This window comes from Oryzias latipes, chromosome 21, assembly GCF_002234675.1.
Source record: "Oryzias latipes chromosome 21, ASM223467v1".
Taxonomy (NCBI): Eukaryota; Metazoa; Chordata; class Actinopteri; order Beloniformes; family Adrianichthyidae; genus Oryzias; species Oryzias latipes.
In genome coordinates this window covers 20080766-20096826 of record NC_019879.2, presented here as the reverse complement: position 1 = coordinate 20096826, position 16061 = coordinate 20080766, and the positions used below count along the sequence as shown (strand labels likewise).

The 16061-nt window shown below is 40.9% G+C and overlaps 2 protein-coding genes across 2 annotated transcripts; one reads left to right on the top strand and one right to left on the bottom strand.

The window, feature by feature from the left end:
• Positions 1–3: 3 nt before the first annotated feature.
• On the bottom strand, positions 4–7241 carry tmem41a (transmembrane protein 41A). Its single transcript, XM_004081713.4, has 5 exons — positions 6965–7241; positions 5289–5439; positions 3540–3701; positions 1923–2061; positions 4–1432 (listed from the first exon to the last, which is right to left on the bottom strand). Exons 1-5 carry the CDS (start codon positions 7126–7128, stop codon positions 1212–1214), a joined length of 837 nt encoding a protein of 278 aa, XP_004081761.1. The 5' UTR covers positions 7129–7241; the 3' UTR covers positions 4–1211.
• A 213-nt stretch (positions 7242–7454) lies between these two features.
• On the top strand, positions 7455–15843 carry ehhadh (enoyl-CoA hydratase and 3-hydroxyacyl CoA dehydrogenase). Its single transcript, XM_004081711.4, has 7 exons — positions 7455–7642; positions 8727–8830; positions 10013–10182; positions 10398–10509; positions 10955–11059; positions 13370–13711; positions 13998–15843. The coding sequence occupies exons 1-7, from the start codon at positions 7569–7571 to the stop codon at positions 15242–15244; spliced, it is 2154 nt and encodes a 717-aa protein (XP_004081759.1). The 5' UTR covers positions 7455–7568; the 3' UTR covers positions 15245–15843.
• Positions 15844–16061: the final 218 nt, after the last annotated feature.

The window sequence follows — 16061 nt, the reverse complement described above, 5'->3', positions numbered from 1 at the left end:
CAAGCTGTTGGGGTGTTTTATTTTCTCAAAAACCTTTAAAAAAAATAGAGGTGCTGAATCAGCAGTGAGCCATGTCTTCACTGCAGATTTTGTTGTCACAGCATCTTACAACTTTGTGATGACATTGAAATATTAGCCAACAAAAACATCATACACAAAATGTAATTTCTTCCTCCCCCTCCAGTCGGTACTTAATATTATCCTGTTTTTGTAGCTGAACAACAGTTTAGTCCACAGGATTAAAAAAGAATGTAGAATTTCACTCACAGAATGACATTCTACAGAACAAAGATTTGGATTACAAGACAAAAAGAAAGACATTTTTATGCCTCAAAGGTCACCTTTTCTGACTAAACTTTACATTCAGTAGATTGCCTTTACTCCAATCACCTCCATGTAGCTCCTCCCACAAAAGGATGTATAAATATACACAAAAATCTGATGATCAAACCAGGAAAATCACCTCCAGGTTGTTTTCTATCTAGTATATTAAAACCGAAATAAGTGACAAACGTCTCTATGGCTTTTATTGGGGGGGGGGGGGGGGGGGTCCTCTCCCGTCTGCTGATGGCGGATCAGTCACTTTCTCAGGATTGGGAAGTGGATTTGCTGTGATCTCTGGTTACTCGCACTCATGCAGCAGCTGCTGGACTGGATTATAACGTGAGGAGTGTGGATGCCGGGTAAAAACCCTTGATCTTCTCCTCGTGTCCTTCCAACTGCTCCAGAGCAGAACTTTTCCAGCTCACAAGCTCGTCTCCTTAGCATTGAAAACTGGAGTCCCATGTTTGGCTATAAAGGTGACATCAGATCTTCTGAAGCAGCCCATCTCTACAAACGGGACCTTGAAGATCTTTATGAATATTTTCATTTTTGCACAGAGGTAGAATTTAAATGTCAAAAGTCCACAACAGGCACTTCAAACCCACACTGTACATCAGAAGCTTGACTCACACCAGAGCAACAACATTTATAAAACACTCAATATGAAACAAAGTCATCAGAACAGCAAAAATTTGAAATTTTTTTAACACTTATCTTTACCGTGAAAGTCTTCTTAAAAGAAGTAATCTACACTTTGTCTAGAAGGCAAATTGAATTATACAATTCCTCACAATTGAAAACATTTGCACGCAAGTGTGCACATCTCCAAACGACATCCGCTGTTCAGAGCAGTAGGCCTCAAAAGACGAGTGACCAAATTCAACAAGTCATGGCCTCTTCTTATCTGCGGCGAGTCCGTTCTGAGCCTGAGCGTCCACTTTGAGGTGTCTGTGACTGTAGCTGCGGATCAACGCCCCGGGCAGCAGAGACACGCAGGCGATGGCCAGCAGCTGCAGCAGCCGCTCCCAGGAGAAAAGGTCGTCCAGCGACGACACCTCTGATAACATCACGCCGGTCTGGACGCAGATAAAGTTGTAGGGCAGGAGGCCTGAAATGGAAGGCAGAAAATGTCACGACATCAACAGAGACGCAGATGATAGCGTGGTCTGACCCGCCTGCTGTTACTGTGCAGCGTTTAGACGTCACCCTGTGGGAAAGCTGAAACAAAACATCATTTGATGACAGCATGCATATTTCTACATACCTTCTCTGGCTTTGCCATTATGGCAAATGCACAGTCCTTAGATATTTCTGACCATTTACATTGCAGTGATAACATTTTATTTTCACATTTGTATTCACTGTTCTGCCCAGTTTTTATTTGTAATTCTTCTGCTCCACTCTGCTTTTTTAAATGACTACTTGGCCGCTAATAATCTCTGCTCTGCTTTTTTCTTTCTTTTTTTTTTTTTACTGTAATGAGATTATTCCAAACCAAACCAAAGGCAAAAGGGTTCTGATGCAGAAAATGTGACCTTAATGAGTAAAACCGTTTAAAAATAAACTGGTCAACAGTCATAGGGAATGTAATAGCTTACCAATGAAGACTGAGAGGAAGAAAAAGGTCAACGGGATGTTGACTATTGGAGCAGACATGTTCAAAAACCAATTGGGAGTCATGGGAAAGAATCTAAGAAAGAGCAGAAAGAAGAACAAACAGTCCTGGTTCTCCTCCACCTGAAAAAGACAGATACAGTATGGAAACCAGTAAATTGATCAACTTTGTCTTCATCCCTGTGCTGCAGCTCTCTGTGTTTATGTAAAATAACTATCATGTTCTAAGATTGTCTTGCTGCCTTTAACACCGTCAGGTGGAGCAGGCAGGACGAACAGAGCAGCGTGAACGTGCGGAGGGGGCGTGTCTGCAGCTGTGAACGCCGCCCAGTCTGTTATTGGACGGAAAGTTTTTCTGGAAAGAGTCAGTGGCGATCTCGTAGGGACACATGAGATGACCGCCCAAAAGAAAGCCTAGACTATAATCACCAATTTCTCCGTAAAATGAATTAAATTTGCGTTAGGACGCCCCCACTATCCTGTCACCTTGCTGCTACGATGACCATATGTTGGGCTGTCGGTGTAGAACACGCCGGAGCCCCAAACTAACAAACTAACAGCTGCTTCCTAATAAAAAATAATATAATTAATATAATTTATTGTTTTACTGGATTTAAAGAAAATAAATCACAGAAACGAGTCTGCATCAAAGTGAATTTGTTTCCACCATCTCACTCATCTTAACTCTGGGTGTTTGATAGACGGAAAAGTCTATTCAAGGTTGTGGAAAATGGACAAAAGATCAATCACCCTCATAAAGAATAAAAATAATTAAAATAAATAATTAAATAAATATCTTGACAACATTTTGAATCAATACAAGTATTGCCAAATGAACTATCGTGATAAATCGGCAAAAATCCCTGTGCTTTCCTCTCAGTGGGAAACTGATCCACTTGGCTCTTTGAGGTACCGGTTGCTGACCCCTGGTCTAGTAGTTTACCGTGTGTGTAGTAAATCCTGCAGATTTCTCTAAAGTTATAATAAAAAATGAGTCAAAAAAAAGGTTTAATTCTATTGGTATGACATTTAGTGGCGGGTCATGGGGTTTACCGGAGTCAATCCCAGCTGCTTCAGGAGAAATGGTCAATGGCGTACACTTGTATTTAGAAGGAAGGCCAAAGTCCTTTCCAGTCACAGTCCCATTTCCCCATGCACACATTCACACGCTGATGCCAAACACTGGCGCCAACCTATAACCACCAGAAGCAAGGTAGGATCATTGTCCTGCCCAAGGGCGGGAACTAAACTTGCCATGTAAATCAGAGGTCAGCCGCTGCACCACAGCTGCCCCAGGGTGGAGGCGGAGTATACCCTGCAGTTTGTGATGTGATCAGTGGCGTGAACTTGGGAGTGTCTTTCAGAGAAACTGCTATCAGACGAACACGTAGAATTAGATAACTGTTCTCTGTTGGCAGAATCGATCAATATTTGTTGTTTTATTGCATCCCTTTTTAAAAAGTCAGCACTATGCAGATCTTTTTTTGTGAAACTAAAAGAGCGTTGAGGCAGATTTCCAGACAAAACATTCAATCACAAAAGCCTGCATTTCTCATTTTGTCTGCAGCTTTGAAGAGTCCACTGTTCTGCAAAAACACTACCTTCTTCTGCAGCATGGAGACTTTACTTGGGAAGAGATGAACAATGTAACGCTTGCCGAAGGCTTGCGACAGGAGGTAGCACATGGTGGAACCGACTGTGGTGAGCACACAAGCAAGCAGCAGTCCTTTGTAGGGTCCAAAGATAGCTCCTGCAAGAATGTTCTGCATGAGAACAAACGGAGAGCAGAGACGGGATGTTAGCAGACATCATTACAAGCGTAGGTTTCAATCACAGCTTAAAGGCCCGTACACACCGGGACGAATATTCGCCAGGCGTTATTCGCCAGCGTTTTTCGCCACGTTTTTTGTGTTCACACCCAGGCGATTTTCGCTGACGATGAGTGGAGTGAACATGCAATTTCATTCCCTGACATTAGATGGCGCTTAATGTAAAACAGAAATACTCCTGTACACAAGGTGGCGCTGCGCAACTTTACGCTTCTTAAAGTCGCTTTTCACTCAGAAGAAGAGAGCAAGTATTTACACGCTTGTCAGAATCAAACAAAGAAAACATGAATATTTCAAGCACCAGTAGCTCCAACTGGTGCTTGGTTCTGGGATATTTTAGAATGTCCGTCATTATTGCTTCGCGGCTGTGTAGACGCTACTTGGCGTCTATCTTCTTCGCTGGTATGTGTGCTCAGCAAGGCAGTTTTGTGTTTGAGCGCCCCCAAATTGTGTTTTACTGTAACTTCAGAAGCTCCAGACACGTGAGCAAAAGCGCCATTCTCATTGGTCGAGTAGATTTCGACGCGACGCGTCGAAAAAAAAAAACGAACCCGAGGCGTTTTTTTTTTTTTGACGCTTTAACGCGTGGCGTTTTTTCGCGTCGGTGTGCACACTCTCGTTGGTGCCCTTTGTTTAGTCACGAGGCGTTAAGGCCCGTACACACCGGGACGAATATTCGCCAGGCGTTATTCGCCAGCGTTTTTCGCCACGTTTTTTGTGTTCACACCCAGGCGATTTTCGCTGACGATGAGTGGAGTGAACATGCAATTTCATTCCCTGACATTAGATGGCGCTTAATGTAAAACAGAAATACTCCTGTACACAAGGTGGCGCTGCGCAACTTTACGATTCTTAAAGTCGCTTTTCACTCAGAAGAAGAGAGCAAGTATTTACACGCTTGTCAGAATCATACAAAGAAAACATGAATATTTCAAGCACCAGTAGCTCCAACTGGTGCTTGGTTCGGGGATATTTTAGAATGTCCGTCATTATTGCTTCGCGGCTGTGTAGACGCTACTTGGCGTCTATCTTCTTCGCTGGTATGTGTGCTCAGCAAGGCAGTTTTGTGTTTGAGCGCCCCCAAATTGTGTTTTACTGTAACTTCAGAAGCTCCAGACACGTGAGCAAAAGCGCCATTCTCATTGGTCGAATAGATTTCGACGCGACGCGTCGAAAAAAAAAAACGAACCCGAGGCGTTTTTTTTTTTTGACGCTTTAACGCGTGGCGTTTTTTCGCGTCGGTGTGCACACTCTCGTTGGTGCCCTTTGTTTAGTCACGAGGCGTTAAACGTCGGCGAAAATCGCCGGCGAAATTCGTCCCGGTGTGAACAGGCCTTTAAACGTCGGCGAAAATCGCCGGCGAAATTCGTCCCGGTGTGAACAGGCCTTTAGTGATTCTCAAGATCTGATGGAAAGAAATCCTTTGAGGTTCACAAATACACCGCAGAGTCAGACTGCTCTCTATTTTAGTGTTGACAATCAGATTACTGTCAAGAAAAAAGAAAACGTTTTACTGCTTACCAGGAACGATGATCCAGGAATGGCAAAGGACTGCTTGTACAAATAGGCACTACAAAACAGGAGCAGGACATATCCAGTGTGTTCCGTCTTGTAAAACTGCAAAAGTTCGGCCAATTCCCGCAAGTCCTCCAAGTCTGAAGGGAACTTCAACCTACGGCATAATTTACAGCCAGGTTAGATCAGCAACAACACATACAGTACCTTGGTATGAAAATATTACAAATGAAGACGTTAGCATTAAAAGGGAAAATAATCCAAGCCTCCATAAATTTACATTATCTGTGAATGAAGCAAATGTTCAAACTGGTTGGGAAACCCTTGGCAGCAAAAAGCTGCCACCAAATAATTGCAACAACCAACATGGAGTCTAATACTGCAGTACTGTGGAAAGATTTCTTTGTGGAGTGGCTGGAATTCAGCCTTTTTAGAGCATAATCTGCCTTTTGAAAGTCATGCTAGATTACATTTCCTGATCCAACTCATTACAACAGCTGGTCTTCAAGGTGTTGAAGTCAAGAAAGATGTTAGGTGACTCATACATTACAAAAATGTCAGCTTCTTCTTGTTTAGCAACAGTTTTTCTCCAAAAGATTGAGGAAATATCTTTCTTTCTTATTTTTTTGTGGAGCTCTTTGGTTCCAAAGTTGACTGATCTTGTTACTCTTTGTTTTTCATTTGTTCCTCATGTTTTTAGAATCTCAGCATGATAATTGCCTCCTTTTGATTGATTGATTTCAAGCATTGATTATTGATTGTAATTAAAACATTCAAGTAATCATTACTGCACATTACACAATGTAATCCTCATTGGTTGTAATTAATATAGCTTTGATTATTTCACCACATTCAAGTTCACACATGTATTTGGAATTATTCAAACACCTGTAGACCTTTAACTCCTCTTATCTTGATATGGTGAAATCAGAGTTTCTTGATACATTTTCTTTTTTCTTAAATATTTGAACATTGTTTGAGCTTTTTAATTAACCTGTTCCAAGGTTTAGTCAGCCAAGTCCTACTGATTTGTGGTCTGAAATCCCCTATTACCCCCCCTTAAGGCCATGTCAATTTAAATTACAATAGTTGATTATAAATTAAACTTTTTGTGATTACCTGGTACAGTCCATGTCTATTTTTAAACCTATTTTTTAAAACTACTTTTGATTATCTGAAACATTAGGGTTCAGGACAAACACAAAACAAAACCTTAAGAGGCATTTAAAGACTGGGAGACAAAAAATCTTCATAAACAAAATGAAACAATTAACTAAGATTAAAAATAGACAGAAATCGAAATACTATATATATCTACAGATTTCACAAAGAAAATACTGGCTCAAAATCCTCCAGAACCCCTTAAGAATATTGAAATTATTCCATCAAATACCCTTTAGTGTTTTAAATATGCATTTTTTTCATTGTAAGCTTTGCGATGATTTTTTTTCACGATTAAAACCAGCAGACAGTATTTTAGTTTGTTTGCTCCACATAAATAAAAATACACATCCAAAAGACTCCAAACAAAGCAGGAAACAAATAACGTAATCTATACATATGGTGTTGTAATTAAAAGCTGTTCGTACTTATAACACCGGAATTGTGCCAAATACACGATATTACACCCCATAATTCCGAACACAACTGTAATTTTACAGCTAGCGGCTAACGCGGGTCACCTGCTGGGCTCCGGAGAGGAGTAACGGGGCTCCTTCGCTTCATGTTCACCTTCACTGTCCAGCTGGGGACTTCTCGCAGGTCCGGCCGGGAGATACTGCGACAACGAATACAGATACAACGTGGCTGCCGTAACAACAGCAATTAACCCGAAAAGTGACCGCATGATGATGAAAGTAGTCCTCAGTTCTGCAGAAAAATACTTCTCCCAGCTGTTCCCGGAGAACAACAACGGCTAACCTCTGCGGTGACGTCGCATCTCCGCCCCCTCCTTCTTTAATTTAGGTCAGGTGTTAGTCAAAAGACCTTAATATCATGCATTTTACGTTTATTTTATTTTTTTACTCTTATAAAAAAATGTTATAATGCCGTTCAAAATAATGTTTGTGTTCAGATCCAGTCCGCGAGGGGGCGCTATGACTCTAATTGTTTGCCGCCTTTAAATTCTCAAATTTTCTGCACGAAGAAGTATATTTGTACGGTATTCACGGAGGGACAAAAATAAATGAAAAGCGATGTAGCACTAACGGATTTGTTTCAAAGTCCACTTACTTCGTTTACGGTGAAGTGCGACTAGTTATCAGTTTTAATCATTAGTATAACATCATGGCTCAGTACAGTCGTGTTTCGGGGACTGTTGGCCTGATTACGCTCCTAAATCCTCCTGTTAATGCACTCAGGTAAGATCACAAAACAACAATGCGACAACACTTTTACTAATTGATAGCTGTCTGTTAGCTATGGATTTTTTGATTAGTATTTCATGTATAAATTGTACATTGTTATTTTATAAGCACATCGTTTGAAGTAAAATATAAACTTACTGATTTAAAGTTTGAGTTAAACTTTTAGATGTTTACTTTGTTCTTCCTAAAACCACAAGGGGGCGGTAGAGGTAAGTAGGACAGAGGCCATTGAAGCAGATGTTTTTCTGTTTGGTTATCTTCTGTCTAGATTTGTGTAGATATATTGTCAGGTGTTATTTAGCAATAATAAAAAAAAAAAATCAAATTTCATGACAGTTTTATTTGCTGCAGACAGTCCTGAAGTTAAGTTTTTTGCTTCCACTGTAAGCTTTTTTCTTAAAATGTTGTTTATTATTAGAAAAATAAGTTTTTGCCTGCCTTCACCCTGACCTGTATTGGTTTCTACATTGCACTTCTCCTGGCATATCAGACCAGCCTATCAGACGAACCTGATGGACTGTATCTACCAACAGCCTGAGAGATAATGCATCACAGCAAAACACTGCAATTAATCATTTACTGATGGCTGTCTGCCTAAAAGCAAAGGGTTTTCGCCCAGAAATAGCACACAAGCTGTTATATTCAGAACTAAAACTACTCAACGCAAAAGGTAGTTCAAGGCAACCATATTTACAGAAGCACCTTCTTTGAAAAATGCACGTTATGCTACATTTTCTTTGTTCTTGTTTTTTTCTTATTTCATTCTAAGTCTTTTTTCCCCTCTGCTGTCAGTTGCTATGGTGACAAACAAATTTCCCACGTGTGGGATCAATAAAGTATTTCTGATTATGCTTGAGTAAAGGTTAACTTGTTTTTATTTATTTTCATGTCAGATGTAAAAAATAAATAAATTAATAAATTAAAATCAATAATATATCATTTCATTTTTGCAAATCTCATTCGTAATTCCACTGCTGGTTCCATTGGTCCTTACTTAGACTCATTACAATCAGGCCCCATCAGGTTATGGTGGGTAAAGTTCAAATTGATAAACATAATATCCTCTTTTTAATTGCAGTGCAGCAGTAAGGCAAGGTATTGTGGACACGATGGACAAGGCCCTGAGCGACCGAAAGGTGAAATCCGTGGTCATCTGTGGTCACAATGGCAAATTTTGTGGAGGTGTGTACCTGTACCTTAACAGTGGTGACACAACTGAAATGATTCAAGCCTTTAAAATATTAAAACGTCTGATGATTAAGCCTTTATGTCCTTTTTATTTTATTATTTTATTAATGCTGTTTTTTTTAGAACTGTCCTGATGCTGGAAGCACACAGTGGATTAAAAAAAACATTTCAGTTATTGGTCTAAATTGGAATTGGAGTAAAAGAAAAACATACAAAAATGATGTATTAAAGATGAAACATATTCTTAATGAATGAATTGTAATCTTATTGAATAAACTGATTAACAACTAATAGCAAGAGTCTGAGAAATCTCACATAACCCATTTTAAAAATCAAAAGCAAGTACTTTACTACATGAATCTGGGTTTTTAAATATTAAAACTCTTTCATGCTCTTCTCTCATACTAATGTATGCTAAAAAATGTATTGGAATTTGGCGAAAATAAACAAAACCAATTTTTATATCACAGAAAAAGCCATATGGATGGTCAACCATTCAACAAATGATCAATCTACTAAACTGTTTTTTTAATTATTATATCTAAAGCTCTAATGTTTACAGATGTCTACAAACTGCATCGGTAATGTAGTAACGTTAAAATAAATTATTGCCAAAAACATATTGTGTTTGTTTGAAACAAGAGAATCTCCGGGATTTGGATTTGTTTAAAAAAACAGAACGCTTTAAAAAATAATCCTGTGGAATAGTTTTACAGAGATGATCTCAAGAGATGTAATTCCATATCATATTTCAGTATTTTCAGATTCTGTTCCTAATGTTAACATTTGTTCAACAAATTCTAAAGATTTTTTGTTGAAATTTACAGGTAATTAGAGTAGCTGTGGCTTCAACCTACACTTTTACAATGAAATTTCTTTTTGTAGTTCTAATTGTATATGTGCAATTATACTATACATCATTTTCAGTATTTTACAATGAAATGTTATTTGCAAACAGCTGCAATGAAATAAATGAATCCAACACCCAAAAAAATGGATGTCTATATAAGGCAACTTGAGATCAATGACTCAATTAACTGTTAGAAAAAACGCCAACTAAGTGTCAGTCACAATAACAAGTTGCACAATTTTCTATGTTGATATTTACTTTCTTTTGTAAAAGTAGTATTTTTTTCACACGGTAGTGTCTTAATACTTCTCGATTGTGCATTTAAGGGGCGGACATCAGGGAGTTCAGCTCACCTTTGACCGGTCCTCCGTTGATCCCACTGATCCAGGGCGTGGAATCAGCAGCTAAACCGGTGGTGGCGGCCATCGAGGGGGTCGCTCTGGGCGGCGGCTTGGAGTTGGCGCTTGGATGCCACTACCGAATTGCACACTCTAAAGTCAGTCTATGCTTCAGATGCCAGTGCTGAGCTGCTGTTTTTTCAAAACATTCTAGGTTTTATTTTTTTTTGTGGCATTTGTTTAAAACATGCTTTCATTTTTTGTCACTTCCTCAATCATTTGTTAATCCTTCTTATGTATGTACTTGCTAAGTATGTTTCATAAGGGCTGCAGGTGCACCTAGCTAATGCTGTTGTTCTTTGTGTGCTTTTAGGCCAGACTGGGGCTTCCTGAGGTCCACCTGGGTTTGCTGCCAGGCGCAGGCGGATCCCAGCGCCTGCCGAGGCTCATCGGTGTTCCAGCTGCCTTGGATCTCATCACCACAGGTGGAGCAGCTAAGAGTACTTTGACTTACCAACAACAAACTTGAATGCTGAAAAAAAAACTGGTCATCACAAGTAACAATAGTAAAGTCTGTTTGAAAAAGATTTTTCTTTAAATAATAAGGTTTATGAAGCATTTGAAGGTAAAAGATTTTGTCCGTATTTTCCGTTTGACTCTTATCTTAAACTTGATTTATCTTGCTTTCTAGAAATCCACTTACATTCAAACAAAAACGTCTTATTGAATAACTACAATTTGTTTTATAGAACTACCATTTAGCACCAGCAGGTGGCAACCTTTAAAACTAGTAAACCGTTCATTATAATTCATCTTTGGCTGGGTAAGCTGAATTGATTGTGATGTTATTTTTTGATAACTGCTTTATTCATCTGTAAAAACATTCTTGTTAACACTTTAAATAGGATGTTTTGTGTTTTTGTCCCACAGGCCGCCACGTGACCGGCGCCGAAGCCCTGCAGCTTGGATTAGTCGACAAGGTTACTGACAGAAACACTGTGGATGAAGCTGTGAAATTTGCTTTGAGTGTTGCAGGTGAGAGGCAATGGGGGGGGAGGGGGGTACTTACTAGAGTAAAATCCAACCCCCCCCCTTGACTGGTTTAAAAATTTACTCTGTGGAAGAACAAGAAATTCCTTCTACTGGAGTTATTTTAGGTAAACCTGTCATCAAGGCACCCAGTCATCTCTGCTGTGGAAGCCAAAGGAGGCAGAGAGACATGTAAGGCAGATCCACCACCACAGGAGCCATGAATGTTTCATGGTGCTGTCAGATGGGCTCTGATGTCTTCACTACATTTGCTGGATTATTCAAGAGGGCGAAAAGCGACAAACTTTTGTAGAATTTTAATGCAGGGCCCCCACCATTCATTTAGGAGGAAAAGAGCTGCGGCACGCATGTGAGCCTGACTCAGTTGCAGACGGAGAGGAGTCCTGAAGTGTGCCATGTCCCCACAGTTTAGGAAGAAGGATTTCTTGGTCTGTGTGAAGACCGCCCCATTCAGCTTTACTCGCTTGTAATGAAACTGACAGAGCACCAGTGGGCATAAGAAAACTGTGTTATTCCCCAAACCAGTCAGAGCCATTTAACATTTTAGGGCACTAACTAAATCTTTTCTTCTTCTTTTTTTTTATCAAAGCACATTAGTACTTTATCTTTTACCAAGGGCTAAATCATTTTTCATCCCTCCTGTGTGTCCTGAATTATCCACAGCTAAGGTTGCTCCTGATTCCACATGAAAGAAATTTGAAATGAAGTCTTCATGACTGAACTGTAGGCTTCAAGTTGTTGTTATCTCGTTGTTATCCGAGCGGTGACAGCTTCTTCCGCAGACGCATCAGTGAGCGCAGTGCCTGTTTGTGTCTGATATCATGCCCGTGGCAAAAAATCTTGTATCTGTGCAAAATGTCAACAGTTAAGCCTGTTGAATGGCAAGTCAAACATCATTTTTACAATCAAAATATGAAGTCTTCAAATGTTGTTGTTTTTTTTTTCTTATTTCCCTGCACTACATGAGGACTGAATGTCAGAGGAGGTGAGTGTTGATAGTAAAAGCAAGACTGTTATAAAAAGAACTGAAGAGATGGCAGGAAATCAGGGAAATTCTGGCAGATTTTACATCCTTGTGTTAGTTAGGAGGGAAAAATGAGGACAGGAAATGTTTTGTTTAACGCAAAAAGCCAGCAAAAATGTGTGAGACCACAAGATTTCTCTTGAGACCTGCTTAGATGCTATTCCAGTGAGCATATTTTATATTTAACTTTGTTTTGGTTTTTTTTGCACAATGTGAAGTGTGCGCTTACACTGATGACTGCGTGCTCACTCTCCCAACACTCATACACAAATGGATTTAAGTCTCACTGGTGACTGATGAGATTATGGGACTTTTTTTAACCTCAGAGGTTGCAACATCTGCCCACTACATCTGTCCAGACAGCTAGGATTCCCATTCGCTGTAAATCCACAGCTCGGCCATTTACAGATTAATCTGCTGCAATAATGCCTCCTAAATTACACTGGAACCACTGCACTGCAATAAAACACCTCCCTCTTGTTAAAATTGTGGGGTAACATGCATAGGAATGTCCAAAAAATAACATTTACTCAGTATTTTCTTTAGAGATGATAAATGGTAACACAAAAAATAGTTTAATGCTGGAAAACTTAGACAACCCATCAATCAGATTTGACTGCTGTCCCTTTAAGCTTCACCATGGTGACCCATTTTCTGGTCCAGACCCACAGCTGAGTGTAATTCAGTGAAGCTGTGAAAGATTCTGACTTCTGTCTCATGTAATCACATCAGAGAAGACAGCGCTGGGATTTCAAATGCTTTTATTTTTAACAAGGTCTTAGCATAGGAGCCATTAAAGTTGAAATCACTGAAACCTCATGTAAAGATTCAATGAGGAACAATATAGTTTTTGGGAAAATGGGCTGGAGGTTTTTTGTTTTGGTTTATATAGAAAAACTAAAATATTGATTCTTTATTCGCCTATTTTCCTCCAAACTGACTCATTGTTTTTCGTTTTGTTTGAGATATTCGGTATTCAAGGTGAGCTGTGTCGGTTCATTGCCAAAGCTCCTGCAATTATCTGGAAATAGCCTGTCAAATCGGCCTGCTCTTAGTGTCTGCTGGGATACCTAGTTATTGAGGAGAAGAGTGTGCCTGAAAACATTCCCACACCTGAGCACCAGTTAATAACTGTGTAAAAAAAATAAAGCACTGCCAGTGGGAAGTAATATGCTCATTTGATTTCACAAACTTGAATTTTTACTTTTGCATATTTTCAGAAGTTGAATTATGAAACACATTTCTGATCTACTTCTAACTTTCTTCCTCAGATCAACCCCCTAACTCCCGTCGTGTAAGCACGTTCCCGTGTCCACGCCACCCGGATCTGGATGCGCTCTTTGAAGGCGCCATGCAGCGAGTTCGGCAGCGTGCGCGTGGAGCCCTCGCGCCAGTCGCGTGCGTCCAGGCGGTTCGTGCTGCCGCCACCCTGCCTTACGCTCAGGGCATGGAGCGCGAGAGGGAGCTGATGGCCACTCTCTTCACCTCAGGCCAGGCCCGTGCTCAGCAGTACCATTTCTTTGCCCAGAGAGCTGTTGGCCGGTGGAGCATGCCCAGTGGAGCCCGCTGGGACACAACGAAGCCTGGGGCAGTACATAAAGCAATGGTCATTGGTAAGAGCACAAAACACAATGACTCTTCAAGATACCTGGGTGACATGTTCACATTTAAGTTTTGGAATCTTTCTTTGACATTTCATCGGACTTCAAAAGATGAACTTTCTACTCTGCTGGGAGGACTGGATGTATAAAAATCTGAATATGTGAAGCTCAGCAGCGTGTGCATTAAAACTGCAAACTCTGGAAAAACTTCTCTGTGCCTCACTAATGTTTTTCAGAGCGTGCACCGTACTTTAGCCAGGATTTCATTGGCATTCAATGTTTGATCTTGTCTTTTAAGGTCTTGGCACCATGGGAAGGGGGATATCCGTGGCTCTCGTACAGGCCGGGGTGTCTGTGGTTGCCATGGAAACCAACGAGAAGCAGCTAATGGAGGCAAAGCAGGCAATATCGAGCATGTTGGAGCGGGGCGCTAAGAGACGAGGTGTGGCGCCAGCGCTGGACAAGATCGGGTACAGCTCGAACATGGAGCCAGCAGCAGACGTGGACCTGGTCATTGAAGCTGTGTTTGAGGACATGGCTCTGAAGAAGAAGGTCTTTCAGCAGTTGTCTGCGCTTTGTAAACCAGGCACATTTCTGTGCTCAAACACCTCCGGACTGGACATAGACCAGCTGGCTTCTGAAACTCGCCACCCCGAGCTGGTGGTTGGGATGCACTTCTTTGCCCCAGCGCATGTTATGAAGCTGCTAGAGGTGGTGTACGGGTCTAGATCGTCTCCACAAGCTGTGGCCACTGCCATGGAGCTAGGGAAACAAATGGGAAAAGTGAGCGTGGCAGTTGGAAACTGTCGCGGCTTCGTAGGCAACCGCATGCTCAAGCCCTATCTGGAACAGGCTTTCTTCCTGCTGGAGGAAGGAACCACACCGGAGTTTGTAGATCAAGTTCTAGAGGAGTTTGGATTTGCCATGGGCGTGTTCAGAATGTCTGACCTCTCTGGGCTTGATGTTGGTTGGAGAGTCAGGAAGGCAGATGGACTTCTCAATGCTTCAGAAGGACACTCGGCTAGAATCCGCCAAGGCTGCAGATACAGCCCCCTGGGAGATCTTCTGTGTGAGCAGGGAAGGTTTGGTCAGAAAACAGGCCGAGGGTGGTATCAGTATGACAAACCAGGGGGTCGGGTTGCTAAACCCGATCCCTGGCTGCATGGATTCCTGGAGAAGTTCCGAACCCAACACGGCTTGGTGGCCCGCCGCATAGACCACCAGGAGGTGCTGGAGCGCTGCCTCTACGCCCTGATGAACGAGGGCTTCCGCATTCTTGAGGATGGAATCGCTGCAGGACCGGAGGACATTGATGTCATCTATGTGCTGGGCTACAGCTGGCCCCCTCACCGCGGAGGCCCCATGTTTTATGCTGGCATGGTGGGTTTGCAGAAGGTTCTGGAGAGGCTTGAGCACTACCACCAAGAGCATCCTGATATTCCCAGCTTGAAGCCCTGCAACCTGCTGAGGAACCTGGTAGTCAATGGCAGCCCTCCTGTCCATAAGTGGAGGGAGTTCCTGAAGAAACCCCAAAGCCAACTTTAAACAGCTCATATTATATCCCAAAAACCACATTTGATCCAATTCTGATTTACCAAACAAGCTTTAACTTTGTATTTTCCATTGCTTATTGATTTCTCACTTGCAGTGATGTGTGATGCTGCAGCTTCTCTGAAATGTGCACAGAGGGACCAGTTAAGAAGATTAAACGGTGCAATAAATGTATAAACCAGAGTGATAAAAATCTAGACTTAATCATCATTGTAGACATTTTTAATTGTGTCTGATTCAACTTGCTTAAGGAAAATCCAAAATCTCCATTGATCTTAATAAAGAAATGTGCTGTTTTTTCAAGATTTTTTGCAAACAAGGACATGCAAATCATATCAGTTTAAACTAAACTATCATTTTTGCATATTTCTTTGAATAATTGTAATATATTAATGTTGCAAAATGATAATACTACAAAATCTTAACCAATTATTTCTGTTTATGTTGTAAATTAGGCAATTATACCACCTAATGTATCAGCTAATTATGCCTTTAATATTATTTTAATCTAATTTTCTTGCCATCCTGATCATTTATTTTTGTTTTTTAATTTTTGTGCAAATGCTTTTAATAAAACTGTTTTGAAATCCTCATATTGACTGTTCTTTTAATGGTTGTGCATGAACATTACTGTACAACCATCAGGTTTCACCTGGTTTGTTAATTGCTTTTTGTTTATTTTCTGTTCTCCGTTTAGTCTGGAGGTAATTGATTCTCTTGGAGATAGAGAAAGTAGTTCTGATGCGATGCGTTCTGCAGGCTCAGCTGCAGCGGAAGCAGGAGAGCTGAGGGAGACTCAAAGCGTCAAAGT